Source organism: Erigeron canadensis, chromosome 5, assembly GCF_010389155.1.
Source record: "Erigeron canadensis isolate Cc75 chromosome 5, C_canadensis_v1, whole genome shotgun sequence".
Lineage (NCBI taxonomy): Eukaryota > Viridiplantae > Streptophyta > Magnoliopsida > Asterales > Asteraceae > Erigeron > Erigeron canadensis.
Genome location: NC_057765.1, coordinates 9,919,506 through 9,937,138, shown reverse-complemented (window position 1 = coordinate 9,937,138; position 17,633 = coordinate 9,919,506). Strand labels below are relative to the sequence as shown.

At 37.7% G+C, this 17,633-nt stretch overlaps 1 protein-coding gene and 1 long non-coding RNA gene across 2 annotated transcripts; both read left to right on the top strand.

Moving 5' to 3' along the window:
- Positions 1-10,675: 10,675 nt before the first annotated feature.
- On the top strand, positions 10,676-12,102 carry LOC122602037. Its single transcript, XR_006324146.1, has 2 exons — positions 10,676-11,004; positions 11,559-12,102. It is a non-coding gene; the product is annotated as an uncharacterized LOC122602037 (long non-coding RNA).
- Positions 12,103-12,343: 241 nt separating this feature from the next.
- LOC122600402 (serine/threonine-protein kinase PBL35-like) lies at positions 12,344-16,718 on the top strand. The gene is made up of 7 exons (XM_043773112.1): positions 12,344-12,423; positions 13,043-13,996; positions 14,591-14,850; positions 15,309-15,444; positions 15,520-15,668; positions 15,760-15,916; positions 16,200-16,718. The coding sequence occupies exons 1-7, from the start codon at positions 12,402-12,404 to the stop codon at positions 16,544-16,546; spliced, it is 2,025 nt and encodes a 674-aa protein (XP_043629047.1). The 5' UTR covers positions 12,344-12,401; the 3' UTR covers positions 16,547-16,718.
- Positions 16,719-17,633: the final 915 nt, after the last annotated feature.

The window sequence follows — 17,633 nt, the reverse complement described above, 5'->3', positions numbered from 1 at the left end:
AGTCGATGACTCGTGTCATTTGAGGAGGAGCTTCTATATGTTCCTTATTCTTGATCTCACAATTTCAATAAAAAAATAGTTTCCTACTGATCATGTTGTTATGTTATAAAATTGTGCCAATTTCAAGGAAAAAACACAATTCAGTAACAAGAATGCATTTGATGGTTTTCTTTGTTATTTGATCATATTTTGAATTTATCATTAACATTGTATCTATAAGTCCCAACTCAAGAGATGGTACTAACTGAAGACACCTCTATGTCAATGGTGAGATTTCTTTGCAATATAGACACTGAACTGGAGACAACCAGTTACAGTGAATGTATACCAAGTCCTTAGATTACTTAGCAGGTGACTTTTAGGAAAAGACAATGCAATAAGTAAATACAACAAAGTAAAAATGGTGAGACCAAATTGTAATTTTCAAATGTATTTTATTTATTGATGCTAAATAAAATACAAAGTTGTTGTGGAACCAAGATAATACATAAGTGTAAATATCCTAACAACCTATGAAATACAAATGATCTATACTTGGAAATTCTCTTTAACAATCGAAACACTTAAAGTTGTGAAGTGTTCCCTTTTACGATTGAAAGAATATTGCACAAGTACACCAAGAATATTGCAAAAGTGTGAATATGCAAAGTTATATTCTTGCTGTGCGAAGACCTCTATTTTTAGACAAAGTTGGCATTGGGATTCCAACTTTGTCGTATAGATATGGTTGACAGCATTTAAGGAAACTAGGCGAGTTCCTTTGAAATGCTTAATAAGGTAAGTCAAGATGTTACTTTATCCAACCTGCTTTATGCACTTTTGTACTTTAATCATAGACAAATGATATTGTCTGTATAAAGCTGCATAAAGTAAGCAGGCCTTCCTCGTAAACAGTGTAAAGCATTGTAAAGGCTATAGACTGATATTCTCCAGTTTCAATCTATGTAGAATGCCACCTGGGCTTCGCTGCCATTGTCATTCTCTATCTTTCACTTGTTGTCTTCGACGTCAATTGGAATGTCTTCAGTTCTGATCAGATCTTAACTGGAGGAAGTCTTCAGCTGCATTAAATATACATTGCAACTAGACTTCAACATATTTCTGGACAAATCATCTGGTCTCTCCAGATGCAATTGGAGACTGGCCAGTTTTAGTCGAAACTAACAAATTCCCCCTATTTGTCCTAAAATATTGCCAAGTCTGTTCAAGTTCTTGTAACTATACAAGTACGAACTTGAAAGATTTGTATGACTAAATCTAATCTAAGTTTCCAAGGCATTTTTATAGATCATCAAATGCCTTGGTTTTTCGTATGACTAAATCTAATCTAAGTTTCCAAGGCATTTTTATAAATCATCAAATGCCTTGGTTTTTCCTTTTTAGTTTTTTAGATCTAATCTGTTATCTAACTTGTGGTTACAAACTGGCAACTTGTATATACATGATAAAATTACAAAAGTTACAAGAAAATAAGTAAAATTACAAAATAGATAACTGAAGAAGAACTTAAATGGACGGCCCTTCGCCAGTTCTCATTCGCTTTGCAACTGAAGAGATGGGTTGTCTATTTTCAGGATCAAAGTTCAATCTTTTCTCAACATCTTCCTTGAACTTGATCAGACTTTGAAGTACATAAACCCAACCCTTTTCGATCCTGTTCTTATGTTGCCTTGCCTCCAGCAGATTCAGCATCTCAACCTGCTCTGAATGTCCATACTGATGAACATCAGGATTCTCAGTCGTGAGTTGTGGTCCATTGAAGTATTGAATGGTTACCACAAATTGCCTTCCTCCAGGTTTGATTATAACTTTAATTTCATTCATTTTTCCTGGATGATATCTTCGCTGAAGAACTTCATTTAAGTATGCACGTGCATCAGACTCATTGACCAGTTTAATCTGGGTAGTGCTCAGTTTCTGTACAGCAGCTCGGATATCTTCAGTAGATGGCTCATTGGGTTCCACCCAAGTCCTTAAGTTTGCATCCCTTGGCAAGGGTTTAGGCTTTGATTTACTCTTAGACTTGGGTGGGTTCAACACCTGTTTGACTCTTTTCTTTATCTGCTCAGTCCTTTTCAGAATCCCCTAAGCTCTAACTTCCTTGGCCTTCTCCACTGATATGTTTAAGTTTCTGGCATCATGCTCAGCTTCATCATCAGGATAGTCTTTGTCCAGATGGATTTCAATCATATCATTTACCAGTCCCACTATCCTTGGGTCACTCTTGACCTTCCTGTATTGCTCCAGTGTGATGCCCAATAGATTGACATCATTTACATCTAGTATGCCCAATCCTTGCAGTTGAACCGTTGAGACCAGCAAAGTGGCTTTCTTTTATTTCTTTCTTTCATTTATAGCATTTCCAATTCTAGCCAATCTCTTGCTGTCAGATTCAGTCACTGGAAGAAGCTGATCAGGATTTCCAGTTTCCAATAAGGGTACATCAGTGGCCGGCTAGGCAGATTCATCAGTTGCAAGTGCCTTGCCCTTATTCTTCTTCCCCCTATCACCTACATCCTCAAATTCTTCAAATATGTGCATACCAGCATCAATACTGGCAGCAACAACCAACTCTTTCCCAATACTCGAACCTAGAGTTTCAATAGGAGTGTTGGGAATACGAACAGATTTTTCCCCCTTGGCAGCATCTAGTCCTTTTATAATTGCTTCAAACTTTGAATGACTGGAGGGTAAGCGATCTAGAGGCTGCCATGACCCCATGTTCTTACACTCCTTGAAGACTCCACAAATCATGCGAACTGTCCTCCAAAGATGATTGACTTCTTGTGACTGGACCAAAACATTGCCATTTGTTTCATTTTGGCCAGCCTGAATTGCTTTAAGTATAGTCAACTCATCTGGAGAGAGCCCAGTTGCACTAACATCCTTCACAACTTCCTTAACCTTTTCTTTGCCAACTTCAGTTGTCAGATTATGTATAGCGGCGGAGTGTTCAGACACCTTGCTGGCCAGAGTAACCTGGGGAGCTGCAGTCTTGGTGATCTAAGATTATGTATAGTTTCCAGATGTAATGGGAGTGAGATCAACCTGGGGCGCTGCAGTCTTGGTGATCTTAGACATCACCCTTTCCAGAAATTGTTGTTCTCTAGCAGCCAAGGTTTCTTCTGTCTTTTGACCAACTGAAGTGGCCAACTGGTTGCCAAGCTCGATCACATCCAGACCAGGTCTTTCAATAAGCAACTTAACCTGTCTTTCAAGCTACTTTAAATCAACCTCTGAAGATCGGACATTTGTGTTCAGCAGGTTGGTAATTGAGGATGTGACCCCAGTTTGAGTAAGTACAAAAGCCTCCCGTAAAGATGTTGCCAGTAGATTGGAGGAATTGACCAACTCATTAAGCTTGTTAAATACCAAGTCCTCATTTGCAAAGAACTTATTGATCCCCAGGTTAACCACTTTGATTTTTGTAATGTGTTCTTTCTGGTACCTAGAAAGGGACTTGGTATTCTTATCAAGTATCTTCTGAATATCCTCCATCCTTGTAAGAAGTTTTGGATATCGAATTGAAAAGATACAAACTGGCTATCCAGTGACGGAAGGAAAGGTGTCACTGGACCAGTTCGAAAAGCTACAGGTACAATTGGAGGATGTGTTACAAGTGATAGTTCTCCAGATGTAGTAGCACCAATTGAGACAAAAGGAGTTGTTGAAGAAAGAAGGGGAAGAGATTCAAGTTGACGTACAGGCTGAGAATGCTCAGGTATGTACGCCAGCGACGGTGGTGTTAGAATGTGTCTATTTCTAGGCACATTCATAGAAGATAGTAGATGTCTGGAGGCGAATTGTGGAATTTCATGAAGTGTGGAGAAGTCAGGAGGTGAAACTGAAACTTGATGAACTATGGGTTGATTAGAAAAAGAAGGGAGCTGATCATGTATAGATGCATCAGCCATTTCCTGATCAAAATGTGTCTCATCTGAATCCGAGGATTCAAGCTGAAACTCACCCACATTCCTGCCTAGATCCATGAATGATAGGGGTGGTTGAACAAGCTGTTCAGGCTCCTGATGACCAGTTCCAGTTGCCTGGATGGTTTCACCAGTTGAGGGATCCATTGCCGAAGCATTTTCTCCCTAGGAAGAGGTCACTGGTGCCTCAACCACAACTGCTCGATCCTCAGCTGTAGTATCATGGGTCGTAGAGTCTAGAACTTCGATCTCTGGCTGTGACTGACCAGAAACTTCGTCAGTTCGTGCTTCAAGAGTGTCAGAAATATGGCTCTGCAAGTTAAATGCTGACACGGACTCTAAATTGTGCAAAGACCTCTATTTATAGACAAAGTTGGCATTGGGATTCCAACTTTGTCGTATAGATATGGTTGACAGCATTTAAGGAAACTTGGTGAGTTCCTTTGAAATGCTTGATAAGGTAAGTCAAGATGTTACTTTATCCAACCTGTTTTATGCACTTTTGTACTTTAATCATAGACAAATGATATTGTCTGTATAAAGCTGCACAAAGCAAAAAGGTCTTCCTCGTAAACAGTGTAAAGCATTGTAAAGGCTTTAGACTGATATTCTCCAGTTTCAATCTGTGTAGAATGCCAACTAGGCTTCGCTGCCATTGTCATTCTCTATCTTCCACTTGTTGTCTTCGATGTCAATTGGAATGTCTTCAGTTCTGATCAGATCTCAACTGGAGGAAGTCTTCAGCTGCATTAACTGTACATTGCAACTAGACTTCAATATATTTCTGGACAAATCTTCTGGTCTCCAGATGCAACTGGAGACTGGCCAGTTTTAGTCGAAACTGGTCCTAACAAAGAACCGCCATCTATTGAAGAAATATTGGCTGCAGTTCAAGCCCTTGGATATGAAGGGGATTTGGGTTCTCTAAGAGACTTTAAGAGAAAGAATGTTGCTACTCTCTGGCACACCATGTATAATGTTCTGAATACATGCTTGATGCCCTCCCAAAAAGGAATAGATGCCATGACAAAACATTCTCTGTCACTTTATTATGTAGTCACTCATAATGTTCAATGTGACTATGCAAAGATTGTTTGGGAGAAAATGGCCCAAGTAGTAAAAAGCAAAGATGGCCAAGAAAGGAAGTATATCCCTTACATCAGATTCTTCACATTGTTGATTGAAGATGTCCTTAAGTCTACTGATGTAATCCCCAAGTTGGATGACTCGTTCAAATGTGTCATTGCTATGTATAAGTCCAATCTCAGGGGCACAGGAATTGCAAAACCTTTTCCTATTCCACCATTTTTGTTAAATCTTGTACCGGCTAACAGTCCCCATCTTAGGACTTATAGAGAGTGGTTAGACATAGTTCTGGGGTCTGAAAGCCGACAGACTCCTACCCCAACTGTGCATAGGTCACCAAGTGAGGGTCCTAGGATTATTAAAATAAAAAGAGGGGATAGAGGTGAGGGGTTTGTTGAGCAACCGAGGAGGAAAGCTAAACGAGTATCATTTGAAACTCCGATCACACCAATTTCTTCTTGTCAAACAACACCGCCACCATCACAATCAACACCATCTATTCCAACAACACCTTCTACACCACTTCCTTCTATTTCTTCACCGATTCAACCAATTCTTTCTCTGCCACAATTATCTACAATTCTTGAAACCACATCAACCATTCCCGCTCCCATCCCTGGGAGAAGATTGAAAATGCAAGCCCGAAGGATCAAATCTAAGTCTGGGTTGTTGAAAATAACAAAGAAGAATCACAAGAAAAGACATTCAGCTTCATCTTCAAGCTTACAGAGAGATGAGTCGGGTACACCTAATGTTGATCAATCTTTTGGTACCTCGACAGACTTTGATGATGATCATATCACGGAGACTGTTGCAAGTGTGATATCTGAGGTTGTTTCTGAGGATTTGGGCACTGGAGTTGAGGTTGTGCCGGAGGTACAAGGAAGGAATGAGGGAAGAGTTGAAAATACCAGAGAGATTGAGAGGTCCGGGCTAGGACAAAGGTGTAAAGAAAACATTTGCCCTCCAGTAGTTGAAACCAATGAGTCTAGCCGGGATGACAACTCTAGGGTAGAAGTCGAGAGCTAGCCACTCTTGCATGCACAAACCTCTCCCAGCCATTCTAACTCCTCACAACAGGAGTTAGTCTCAGATATACATGGGGAACAACCGCGTTCACCACACTCTCCTAATTTGGAGGATGAGAGTGTTGAATTAAAAGAGGACCAACCCCACCTTTCGCCTTCATTTCGTGCACTAGAGTCTAGTTCTCCTAGGAACACGAACCAGCAAGCTCAGTTTTGTACTGACGCTGGAACAAGCGGAGAGGGACCCACTGTTGTAACCCTCTAGGACAGCTTGAAAGTCCTGCCTTAGCTAACATTATGCCAGCTATAGCGGCAGGCAATAGTTCTCACAATGAGACTGAGAGCCAGTATGAACGCCAAGGTGACACTGCTGCTTCTCAGGATCAAACTGAGACTGTATTAACGGGCATTCTCAGTGACCCCGGTGTTGTTAGAGGTGTTTCCCAATAACAAGTCCTGGACAGTGATTTATCACAGTTTAGGACACCCCTTGATTCTGGTTGTGAAGCCATTGAATCTCCAATTGCTGGTAAGGGTTTATCCTAAGGATCTGCAGGAAAATCCTGAAACAGCTTCTGCTGGTTTAGGTCACACCACAAGTGTGACAACAACCTCCGGGTTGGTTCCACCATCTATTCAAACACCAACACCACATCAAACAACAACAACACCTCAACAAACTTCATCAACCTTCAAACAACAAGACAAAGAGAACACATGCAAACATTTACTAGATATCTTGAGGGATGAAGGTGAAAACATTACCATGATTGATAGGGGGTTGTTAACTGCTCTGGAGTTGAAAGAAAGGGAAATGGAGCATGCAAGTCAAGTTGAAGCTTTGAAAGAGCAAGTACTATCTCAGAAGGCCGAATATGATGCCAAACTTACTGCTTTCGAGCTTAGGTTAATTGCTCTGGAATCTTGCCGATCGACCTCGGTTTCTTCCAGACGTGATGATCCTGATTCTGACGATCACCCCGTGGGGGAGAACCAAGGAGATGGTCAAGCTGATGTAGGGGCAAGAGTTGAAGAAAGAAATGTAGATGTGGAGATGGGGGAAAGGGTTAAAGGTGGTAGTGTTGATATTCCTAAGGATGAACAAGTTGAGATTGATAGATTAGCCGAGTGTAGGGCTAGATCTGATGAAATGTGGAAAGGATTGGGTTTGAATGTGCAGGAGATTGAAGATGCAGAACAAAGAGAAGAAATAAGGAAGAGGTTGGAAGCAGTATTTGGAATGGGAGAGATAGAAGGAGAGGAGGAAGATAATGAGTTTGTTGATGAAGACGTAGTTGATGAGGCCATAATAGAATTTGCTGAAGGAGAGGCTGACGCAGAGGCTATTAAAGACAACATTGTGTTGAATGTTCCGGAATTTGTGGAGACTCAGAAATCAACTGAAGAACCAGTGTTTGAAGAATTTGTTGATCTTGACTATTTTACCACTGGTACTTCAAGAAGGAATCAAGCTGAAGAGTCTACAATTCCAACTGTGTCTACTCCTAAGCAATACTCTTTCAACGATTTTGAAGGGTTTGATGAGCTAAGGAAAACTCCAGATGTTGTCTCTCAAGATTTCAAGAAATCTACATTTAAACAAGTGTTAAGATGAACCATCATTTCTGAAGAAGAACCACTTCCCGACTACTTCCCCACAGAACTAACAAAAGAGCAATGGAACTTTGTAAATAGGGGGTACTTCCTCAGAGATCAAGCAAGAATGGTTGAGCTTGGTATCAAGCCAAAGCAAGCTGCAATCAAATCAAGATTCTTGGAAGAAAGAGCATTTCCAATCTTCTGCGGAGCCACTAAAGTTGTCAAAGTAGGAAGACCAGAATTTGCTGCTATGTACAAGTTTAAGGATCCAAAACAAGTTGAAGAATATAGATCTTTCCTTAAACTTTCCGATAGCTACAATCCAAGTATTCTTGAAGATCAGAGGAAGTACAGGATAGTGGTGCTAGTCAGAGTGATCTTGATAAAGAAGACTCATATCTCAATACCTTGTTTTCATGTTAACAGAGAGAATGGCTTGATTTAACGATTCAATGAAGTTCATTTCAAACTACTGCCGGTTGATGACTTGATTTTCCTCTACAACCACTACGTGAATGCTATTCAAAGATATCATGAAGATCTAATTGCCTTTGATGCAGTGAAGAGGTACATGTCAAGTGTCATTCAACATGCATCATTGGAAGATTTTCAGATTGGGTTTGAGTTGGTGAAGAGGAAGATAAATGTCCCGTATCTAGATCAAAGTCTTTACACATAAGACATAGAAAGATTGAACGTTGGTCATGTTCTCGAAAAACCAACTCTTGGTGTAGTATTTCTTAACAACAGGAAGAAGAAGAAGATCTTTCTTAAGACGTGTGACCTTGCTTTTTATTCTGATGGAACCCTTGAATTTTGTAAGAATGTGTTGTTTTGCTGGTCCGAAGATGAAGAGTCAGATCAGAAGAAGGCTTTACTCGATAAAGTAATCAGCAAGATTGATAAAAGGCTGGGTTTCAGAGAGAGTATTAGAATTTTAAGGGAAGCGAAGAACGTTAAGAAATCCAATTACATCGAGAGGAGAAGAGGAGGACGCTGGATCAAGTATGAACCTAGCAAGGTTTTGGGACCACATAACATTCCTCCTAGAAACTATGAAGCAAACATGGTGGTTCCCAATGATAAACCTGAAGGTGAAAACTGGTTCTGGCATCCTCATGAGAAAAGACCAAGGAATCGAGCTTAAAGACTTTTGAATCTGAGATACATTTTTGACAAATCACTACTAAGGGGGAGATTGTTAGAAATATAATTTCTAGTAGTTGATTTGTATGTTTATAATGTTTTATGCTTATTTGTAATTCTCCTAAGTATAGAAGGGAGTCTAGTGTAAATTGTATAGGATGTATATAAAGCCCTCTCCATAGCTTTGAATTGTAACTTTGATCACATTTCATGCTATCCAATCTTTCCACTCTCTCACTCTCTCTCTCTCTCGGCACATACACACACTAACACATACATAACCTCCATTAACACACACTTAAACACATAGTAAAGCTCAATTACATTCTTTACAACTTTATTTCTAGAAATGTTGAAAAATATTTAATATTTTTACTTACTATATTTTAAAGTACAAACTCTCTTATTTAAATTACATTATCAATCATTTATTTTTTACAATATTTTCGTTAACTATTTAAATCAATTAATTTTTACATCTAATTATAAACACCACTTGACACCACGTCAACAACCAACAAGCACCACGACACCATCACCGTCACAAACAACCGCCGAATTGCGCATGTATCATGTTTTTAAGGTATATTAAAATACCATATCTAAATTCTAAACTACATATCAAAAAACTCACACAGTGATTAATACCCGAAATAAATTTCAACCCGAACACATAACCTAGTAAGGCTGTAAAGGGGTAAGAGTGTAGTCGACAAAAAGTATCGACTCTTTTCTTTGGCTTCCATCGGCTTTTTGGCTTCCTTGTAGCATGTGTATCGGCAAACATCGACAAGTTCCATCGGCTATATAAATCGGCCACATTTGGCCGATCTTTGTGAATGTTGGGAGCGTGCTGTTTGACCATTTTTTTTTTGTTCTTGTGCCAAAACCAATCCCACCGGAAACCTCATTTTTTTATTTGGGGGTTTTCGATTTTGTGGGAAATACAATGGTTTTCTTGGCTTCTATTGCTGGAAACCATGTCGAAAATGACTTGCCAATGCTCCTAATGTACAATACTCTTTTTTGGTGAGATCTGAAACTAGGGGTTTCCGGTGGTCGTGGCCAGAGACGTTCACTTTTTACAGCTAAATAGTTGTTTGGCAAGGGTGCAGTTGGCACATTTCATTGACTCTTCATTGTCTATTTGGCTACTTTTCCGGTGACCCTTTTTTGAGGTTTCTGGTTGGTACACACTTTTCCAGTGAGTCCTTTTTGGGGTTTTTGGTTTAATCGAGTTCTGCATGTGTTCCAATGACTTCTTTTTGGGGTTTTTTAGGTGTTGCTTCGGTTTTCAAGTAACTCCTTTTTGGGGTATCTGGTTTCATTGGTTTTCCGGCGAGCCCTTTTTGGATTTTTCGGTTAACTGCTGATGCTTATGCTTGATTATATGTATATTTATCTTACTTACATTACCGTTAAATTCATGTTTGTGATTAATTTGGTAGTATTAACTTAGTGGTTGCGTTGCCAGATTTTTTCCTTTGTATTGTTGCTGTCTTTTGTTCCATTAAAGCAATAGGTAGCCAGCAAATTAGTATTATGCCGGTGATGATATCATTCAACCTTTAGGTTGCCAGTGTTACGTTTATATGGACGATGATGATACAAAATGTTTGTAAAACTAGGACTCGGATGATCCGAGGTGAATCTTGGCGGGATAAACCTTCGGGTTGACAGCCATGGCGTCTTCGACTTTCGAATTCCCAACCCCCAAGTTCTGAGCCCAAGTATATAGTATTTTATAAAAAAAAAATTGGTGACTTTTATATATATTTTCGCAACCTTTAATTTTTTCGGCATTCACATTTTGGCAAGTTTTGGCTAATATTTTTTCCATTACACCATCACTTTTGGCACGGTTTTAACAAGTTTTGAACATTTTTTGATAAAAATACGTGGCAATTTTTGATTGGTCAAAAAAAAGTCCAAACAAAGCCAAAGAGCTAAAAACATACCCCAAACTCACACCGTGATTAACAAATCCTCAAACACATAACCCTGTACACAAAACAGACACAGATGTGCCGCCACTGCAACTTCCACAGTTGCGTCCCACCACAAATCACCACCACCACCACCTCCTCGATCGGAAAAATGAGAAAAGCCGCCGCCACCATCACCATCGTTGGAAAGCCATCGCCGACGTTGTCCATAGATGTTGTGTGATTTGGGTTCTAAAGATTCCGGTGCATCCACCTCCGATTTCTCTTCTGGTAATTTTTTTTTCTTTTACTTTTAATATTAGTTATTTAATTATTTATAATTTAGAGTTCATTGTTTGTGTCTCGTTATAATTTTTTTTTTATATATAATATTATTAGTATTATTATTTTACAAATGAATTGCGAAACATGACCAGAAATGGAGTTTCATTGGGTATATTGGTCTGTTATATCTTGAATCAATCAAATAAGAGAGTTATTGTGTAGATATAAGTGAACATGACAAATGGGTTGAACCGGTATATCTTTAAAATGGAACATATATGAAATTTCCCCTTATTTATTATGATTTTGTAATCATAATTTACATATTTTTATTAAAATATTTATTATGATTTTGTAATATTGTGCGGATATGTAATATTGCTCTTGCCGAGTGCAAACACAACAATGTTGAATTCCGCTCATTTAAGTTATAATTTAAATTGTATGTTAAAGGTTACCGGGTAGGACCCAATTTAGATATCATTAGCTTTGTAATTGCATTTTTCTGAAGCTTAAATATCGAGACTGAATATCTGTATGCACTTGCATCCTTTGAACAGATTGCAAATAAGTGAAATAACCCGGCAAAAGAACTGCATTGTTTCTCGATTATGATGGAACTATGGAACGCTATAACCGATTGTGGGTAATCCAAATCAACTTTCCCCTCACATGGATGGGGAAAATGGTCCCGTTACAGAGTTTTTGCTAAACATCAATTAGAGTTTAAACATGCTTATATCCGGTACGGTCGACTTGTTTGCAGAGGAGGCTAAACATGCTTATGGAGATATATCGCTGTTCATTTGTCCTGAAACAGGTTACTTCTTAAAGCTAATCGTTAGAGTTAAAAAACGGAAGGAAAAAAAAAACAGGTTTTCTAGTTTTATGCCTCATGATCCCTCTAAATTGCAGCCTGTTAGTGTGGTTGGTGCTATCACACCCTGGGGAGTTATTACATGAATATCATTATTGAATTTGTGGGTATTTTCAAGAGTGTAATATTTGTTTTGGCAAAATGGATGAGAGTTTTGGAGTTAAGAATTCGTTCAATTGTAATGTAAATAATAGACATTGTCTTCATTGTGGGAATTTGTTTGTCTTCATTGTGGGAATTTGTTTTCTATTTTAGTATAAATCTTTTTGTTGTACATTATTCTTGCAGGCATTTGTTTAGCTGTCATAGTTCTAACTTCTAAGTTTCAATGTTATAATCACTACTTGTACCTAATAGGCTAATACCTATATGATCATAACATGAATATGGATTGGACATTTTAGTGTTTTATGTGTAGGGTGACCCAAAAGTTGATTTTATCTATTTGTAGGTTCACCATTCATGTTCGGAAATTATAGCCCCGGTTCCATCAATAGGTCCAACGAATTTGGTTGACGAAGTTTTGATGGGAATACACTTAACCATAGGTAAGTTAATCGTGGCTGTCTTGCGAACCTGCAAATTTGGCAATTTGGGCGATTTAATCATTTATCCATGATCACCGGCATTATTTCACCCAAGATTAACGATATTTTAAGAATTTTGCAAATATCATGCACGTCAGCCTTCAATTATCAAGTTAGCCACATGTTTTATCAATTGGTAAGACAAACATAACATTCACCCAGACAAGTGTAACTACTTTGATTGCGGGGAATACAAATTCTGAACAGTTATGCGTGGTTCGAGCTACGCATACTGCCCAGTTAGATAGTGTCTCGAATATTAACGACTAACTAATAATTCACTGTTTGAAGTAAAAAAAAATTTTATATGAATTTAATTAAAAAAAAAAACAGGTGAAGTTCACTTAATTAGTCCTTTTTTAATGTGACTACCATCATATGTATTATAACCATATATACGTCCAAACGTTTCAACCTATACTTCTTTTTCATCAATAACTATGTTTTTAGCTACTGGCGATGATAATTATATCTTCTTTCCTCTATACTTCTACTACATTAATATTTTTAAGTTATTTCCTACTTACAATGACAACCATGTCTTCTTGCCGTCATTTCGAATTACACGATATTCTTTCAGCTACGGAGAACTTTGACGAATCATTAGTAATTGGCCAGGGAGGTTTTGGAAAAGTTTACATAGGTAACCTTATGGATGGACCAAGATCTGTTGTTGCAGCCATCAAACGATTAGATACCATGTCCCGTCAAGGAGCAGCCGAATTTTGGGCAGAAGTTGAGATACTTTCAAAGTTGCGTCATTGTAATCTTGTGTCTTTGATTGGTTATTGTAATCATGGACAAGAATTAATCCTAGTATATGAATATATGCCCAATGGAACACTCGAAGATCATCTCCATAAAATTTGCACCCCTCTTTCTTGGACTCAACGACTCAGAATTTGCATAGGAGCCAGTTGTGGGCTACACTACCTTCACACTGGTACGGGGATTGAATCGGGTGTCATACATCGAGATGTCAAGAGCTCGAATATTTTGTTGCTTGAAAGTTGGACAGCCAAAATTTCCGACTTCGGGTTGTCCAAGACAGGTCCAACTAATCAGCCAATAACTTATGTCAATACACTTGTTAAAGGAACTTTTGGGTATCTGGATCCTGATTATTATGCAACTGGAAAGCTAACAAGAAAATCCGACGTATATGCTTTTGGTGTGGTAATGTTAGAATTACTGTGTCGGAAGCGTGCAGTTGACAAGAGTCTCGATGAGGAGCAATGGAATTTAGCAAAATGGGGACAAGAATCCATCAAAGAAGGAAATTTAAAGCATATAGTAGATTATGATATAAGGGCTGAAATATCACCAAAATGTTTGAAGAAGTTTGTTCGAATTGTGTTGAGATGTTTGCATAGCAATCCTAAGCAGCGCTTGACTATGGCTCAGGTTTTAGCTAGGCTTGAGAATGTACTAATCTTACAAGAGAAATACGATAATTCACTGCGACCCGCAGACAGCACACTACTTGGTAGAATGGTCCATATGCTTCCCTTTTTTTCTGATGGAGAGAACTCAGGTATTTCAAAATCCTATGTCAAATATGAGAACTGAGATTACGTCTTTTCCTTATTTCAAGTGAAAGAGAAGCAAATCCCTATCATATTCCATCAAACGAATATTATATACTAATTAAGATCCTTTTACATGCATATATATATATACATATATATAGGTTTTAGGTAAAATAAAACAAGTATTAAGGTAACACAAATAAAATAATAGGTTTCTATTCACTGAAAATCACCATGCATCATTAAAATCTTTTTGTATCAATTTTTTCGTGAATCTTCGTGCATCAATCTAACCATGATCTAAGGGTCAAGATTTTGTCTTATTTATTTTACTTTAATACTTGTTTTACAATGCCCAACCTTATATATATATATATCAACTAATTTCAGCCCTTAATATAGTTCTTATAATTTTTTAAAACGAAAAAATCTCTTCATATAGTCTTTTGTATCAACACAATGGTGTTGCTTCTCTAAAACTAAGCCTGTTTCATTATTTTCGTAGCTTGGAAGCATATTCTTAAGTAGGTTTTTTGTGGATTATCTGTTGGCTAGTTATAACTTCAATTTTATAATCTGTTTGTGTTGATCTACTTCAGCTCAGGGTCGTTCAAAGATATCAAGTGATAACAAAGGAAACAGTGAAAGGGCCAGCAATATTATACAGAAATTTGATATTGATGTCTTGAGAAAATCTACTAATGATTTTAGTCAATATAGAATCATTGGCGAAGGAGATTTTGGGACATCATACTTAGGTTGGGTTACTGAGAACACATTCACCCCTTCAGAACATGAGGATGGAGTTATTGTTGCTGTGAAAATGCTCCATTTCTTTCAAGAACATGCAGATTGGCAGGCAAGTATCAACATCTATATAGTATTTGAGTCAAGTGAAGTGAGGTTGGATATTTTAGTGTAATTGGAGTAACTTTCTTACCAATATTGTCATAGAACATCACATAAGTTTGGAGTATGGAATGCACGCTTATTTGATGGGCAGAGCCCCTGGGTCGAGCTCAGTTTGTGGCCCAAAAAAAACTTCTGTAATATCCCTGGCATTTGGTCATAATTTCTGGTTCATCTTTCTCTCAAAATTTGACATATTTTATTTCTTATAATTCTCTGAATTGTATCCGATCAAGTCATTTAGGTGAACCACCAAATAAATTTGATCTGAAAGTGTTATCACGCCTTTCAGAGTATGCAAGTTGTTTGTTCGAAGTTCTGAAATTTCTCCAATAAGTGACCTATATAAACTTTGTCTATTAGATGAGTGAGCTATGTTTATTTTAACTTTTAAATTTTTGTGTTCAGGAAATGGTAAACTTCTTAGGACAGCTGGCTCATCCAAATATTGTAACTCTCTTGGGATACTGCAGCGATGAATTCCAACAATGTCTTGTCTTTGAGTACATGCACAACGAAAGTTTTGATCGCTTTATTTTTACGGGTAAACTACCTTAGGATCTGCAAAAACTATGCTGGATTTATTTTAATCAAGAAGTTGAGATGAATAATTTTGCAGACATACCCAATCATATCGCCGAACCACTTTCCTGGAGAACACGACTCATGATAATGATAGGAGTTGCCAGTGGACTGGTGTATTTGCGTTCGATAAACAAAAAATTTGTCCTACCTTATTTAACAAGTGCTAATATTCTCCTGGATGAAGTACTCTAAAGCTATTTAACACTATTGGTTGTGATATTTTCGGTGTACTGTAACCTTATATAACCATCAATTTTTGCTTCTCTTATTTCAGAACTTCAATGCAAAACTGGGGGACTGCAGCTTTTCCGTAACTAAATATTTAGCTTTATTAGACAGGGATGGAAAAACACGTAATATTAGTTTACAGAGTATCAGAAAAATTGATTACGGCACATACAGTTATATCGACCCAACATATTTGAGGACTGGTAAGTTACCACATTGTTAAGTGATTGTAAGAAGGTCCTTGAGAATCTATACATCTGTTGTATTTTATTTCACCAGTTTTCTTAGGGATAGAGCATCATTTTCGTAATGTATAAAGATAAATAAAGAGTTTGTCTTTAAAAATGGTTGGTTTTCGGTTTTCAACAAAAACAAAGTGCTCTAGTGCAAAGTCAATACCTCCACTCTCAAGAAAATTTATATTTGATGACTTCCAAAAGGATCATACTATTGTGTAATTGTAACCAACACTGTTCAATATTACAGGTTACTTGAGTGAGAAGAGTGATATCTACAATTTCGGGGTGGTGTTGCTGGAAACTCTAACAGGCCTACGAGTAACTGATAGAAAGCGTCCCATTGGGGAGCAAAATTTAGTTGACTGGGCACGCCCAATTCTTGGGAAAAGAGAAGAGCTAAAGAAAATAATGGATCCACGCCTTGAACAGAATTACCCTATAGAAGGTGCTTTTGATTGGGCTTCACTCGCATTGAGATGTGCTGCAAGCTATCCTAAAGATAGGCCTTCGAGTGAAGAAGTTTTAAAGAGTTTGGAACAAATATTAAGTAATTCGATGACAGCGAGCGAGGACTATCCTATAATCAGTCCGTAATCAATAGAAACTGTAAGAATACAGATGGGTTGATGTGGAAAATGAGCGGGTCAGGTTGACTGGGCCATCGGCCAAGTGAGTCCATTTTTGTATTAGTTGAAATGGGTTTTGGAATGGTTGAACCAAAGAACTTAAATCAATCTATATATCCTGCAAATTTAAGATATAAATAGGGTCTCAAGTATGATTACAAGAAAATACACAATCTAGTGGGTTTTTTATCTACTAAAAATAAAGTTTAGGCTATCTTGTTAAAGTTTAATAGCCATCGGGCCATTAGCCTTAATTTGGATTACTACCCCATATTATAACATATTACGATGTATCAATTACCAAAATTTAAGAATTTCATGTCTTTCTTCACCTTGTATTCGACACCATTCGGATATTCCATTGATGAAACATGAGTGGTGCCGTGGTACCTAGCTTATGTGTAAGTCTAGTAGTGAACTAACTTGAAAACTTAGATGCAACTCCTCTGTTGTTACTGTGTTCATCACAATGATCAATTGGTAATTATAGTGTTGTCACTTATGACTGTAAAAAGTTATGTACTTTGAATCTGGGGCCATATAAGAAAATCATAAATTTTGATTCATTCAAGTCATCCTAAACTACAAATTTCAAGTCCTTTAACAGATCCATAATCTACTGTGTTGAGGAATACTACTAACTTTCTGTTGATTAGATGATATAACTTGTCTATCTTTGCAAAGAATATGAATCTATTAATAAAATTTATACAAAGTTCAAATTACCAGAGGGATCTCCATTCGTTGAGAACGCAGATATATAAAGCAATCTACCAAATATTTTCTGTCGGCACATTGCAATGATTTGTTGCTTTTCTTTTGTACGGTGACTGCAGACTAAATACTGATCACAACCTTGGGACGTTGCTTTGGATGGATATGCAAACATCCATCAGCAGTACCAACAAAATCTTTCAGAATCAATGATGTGCTTAGACTTTCCTTCTTTGATAGAGTCTTATTGGGCCCAAGGTGCTTACCCCGTTGGTCCTCATCAAGACTTCTGTCAACTGCACGCTTTCGACACAATAATCCTTCACCATCTCTGTCAGAAA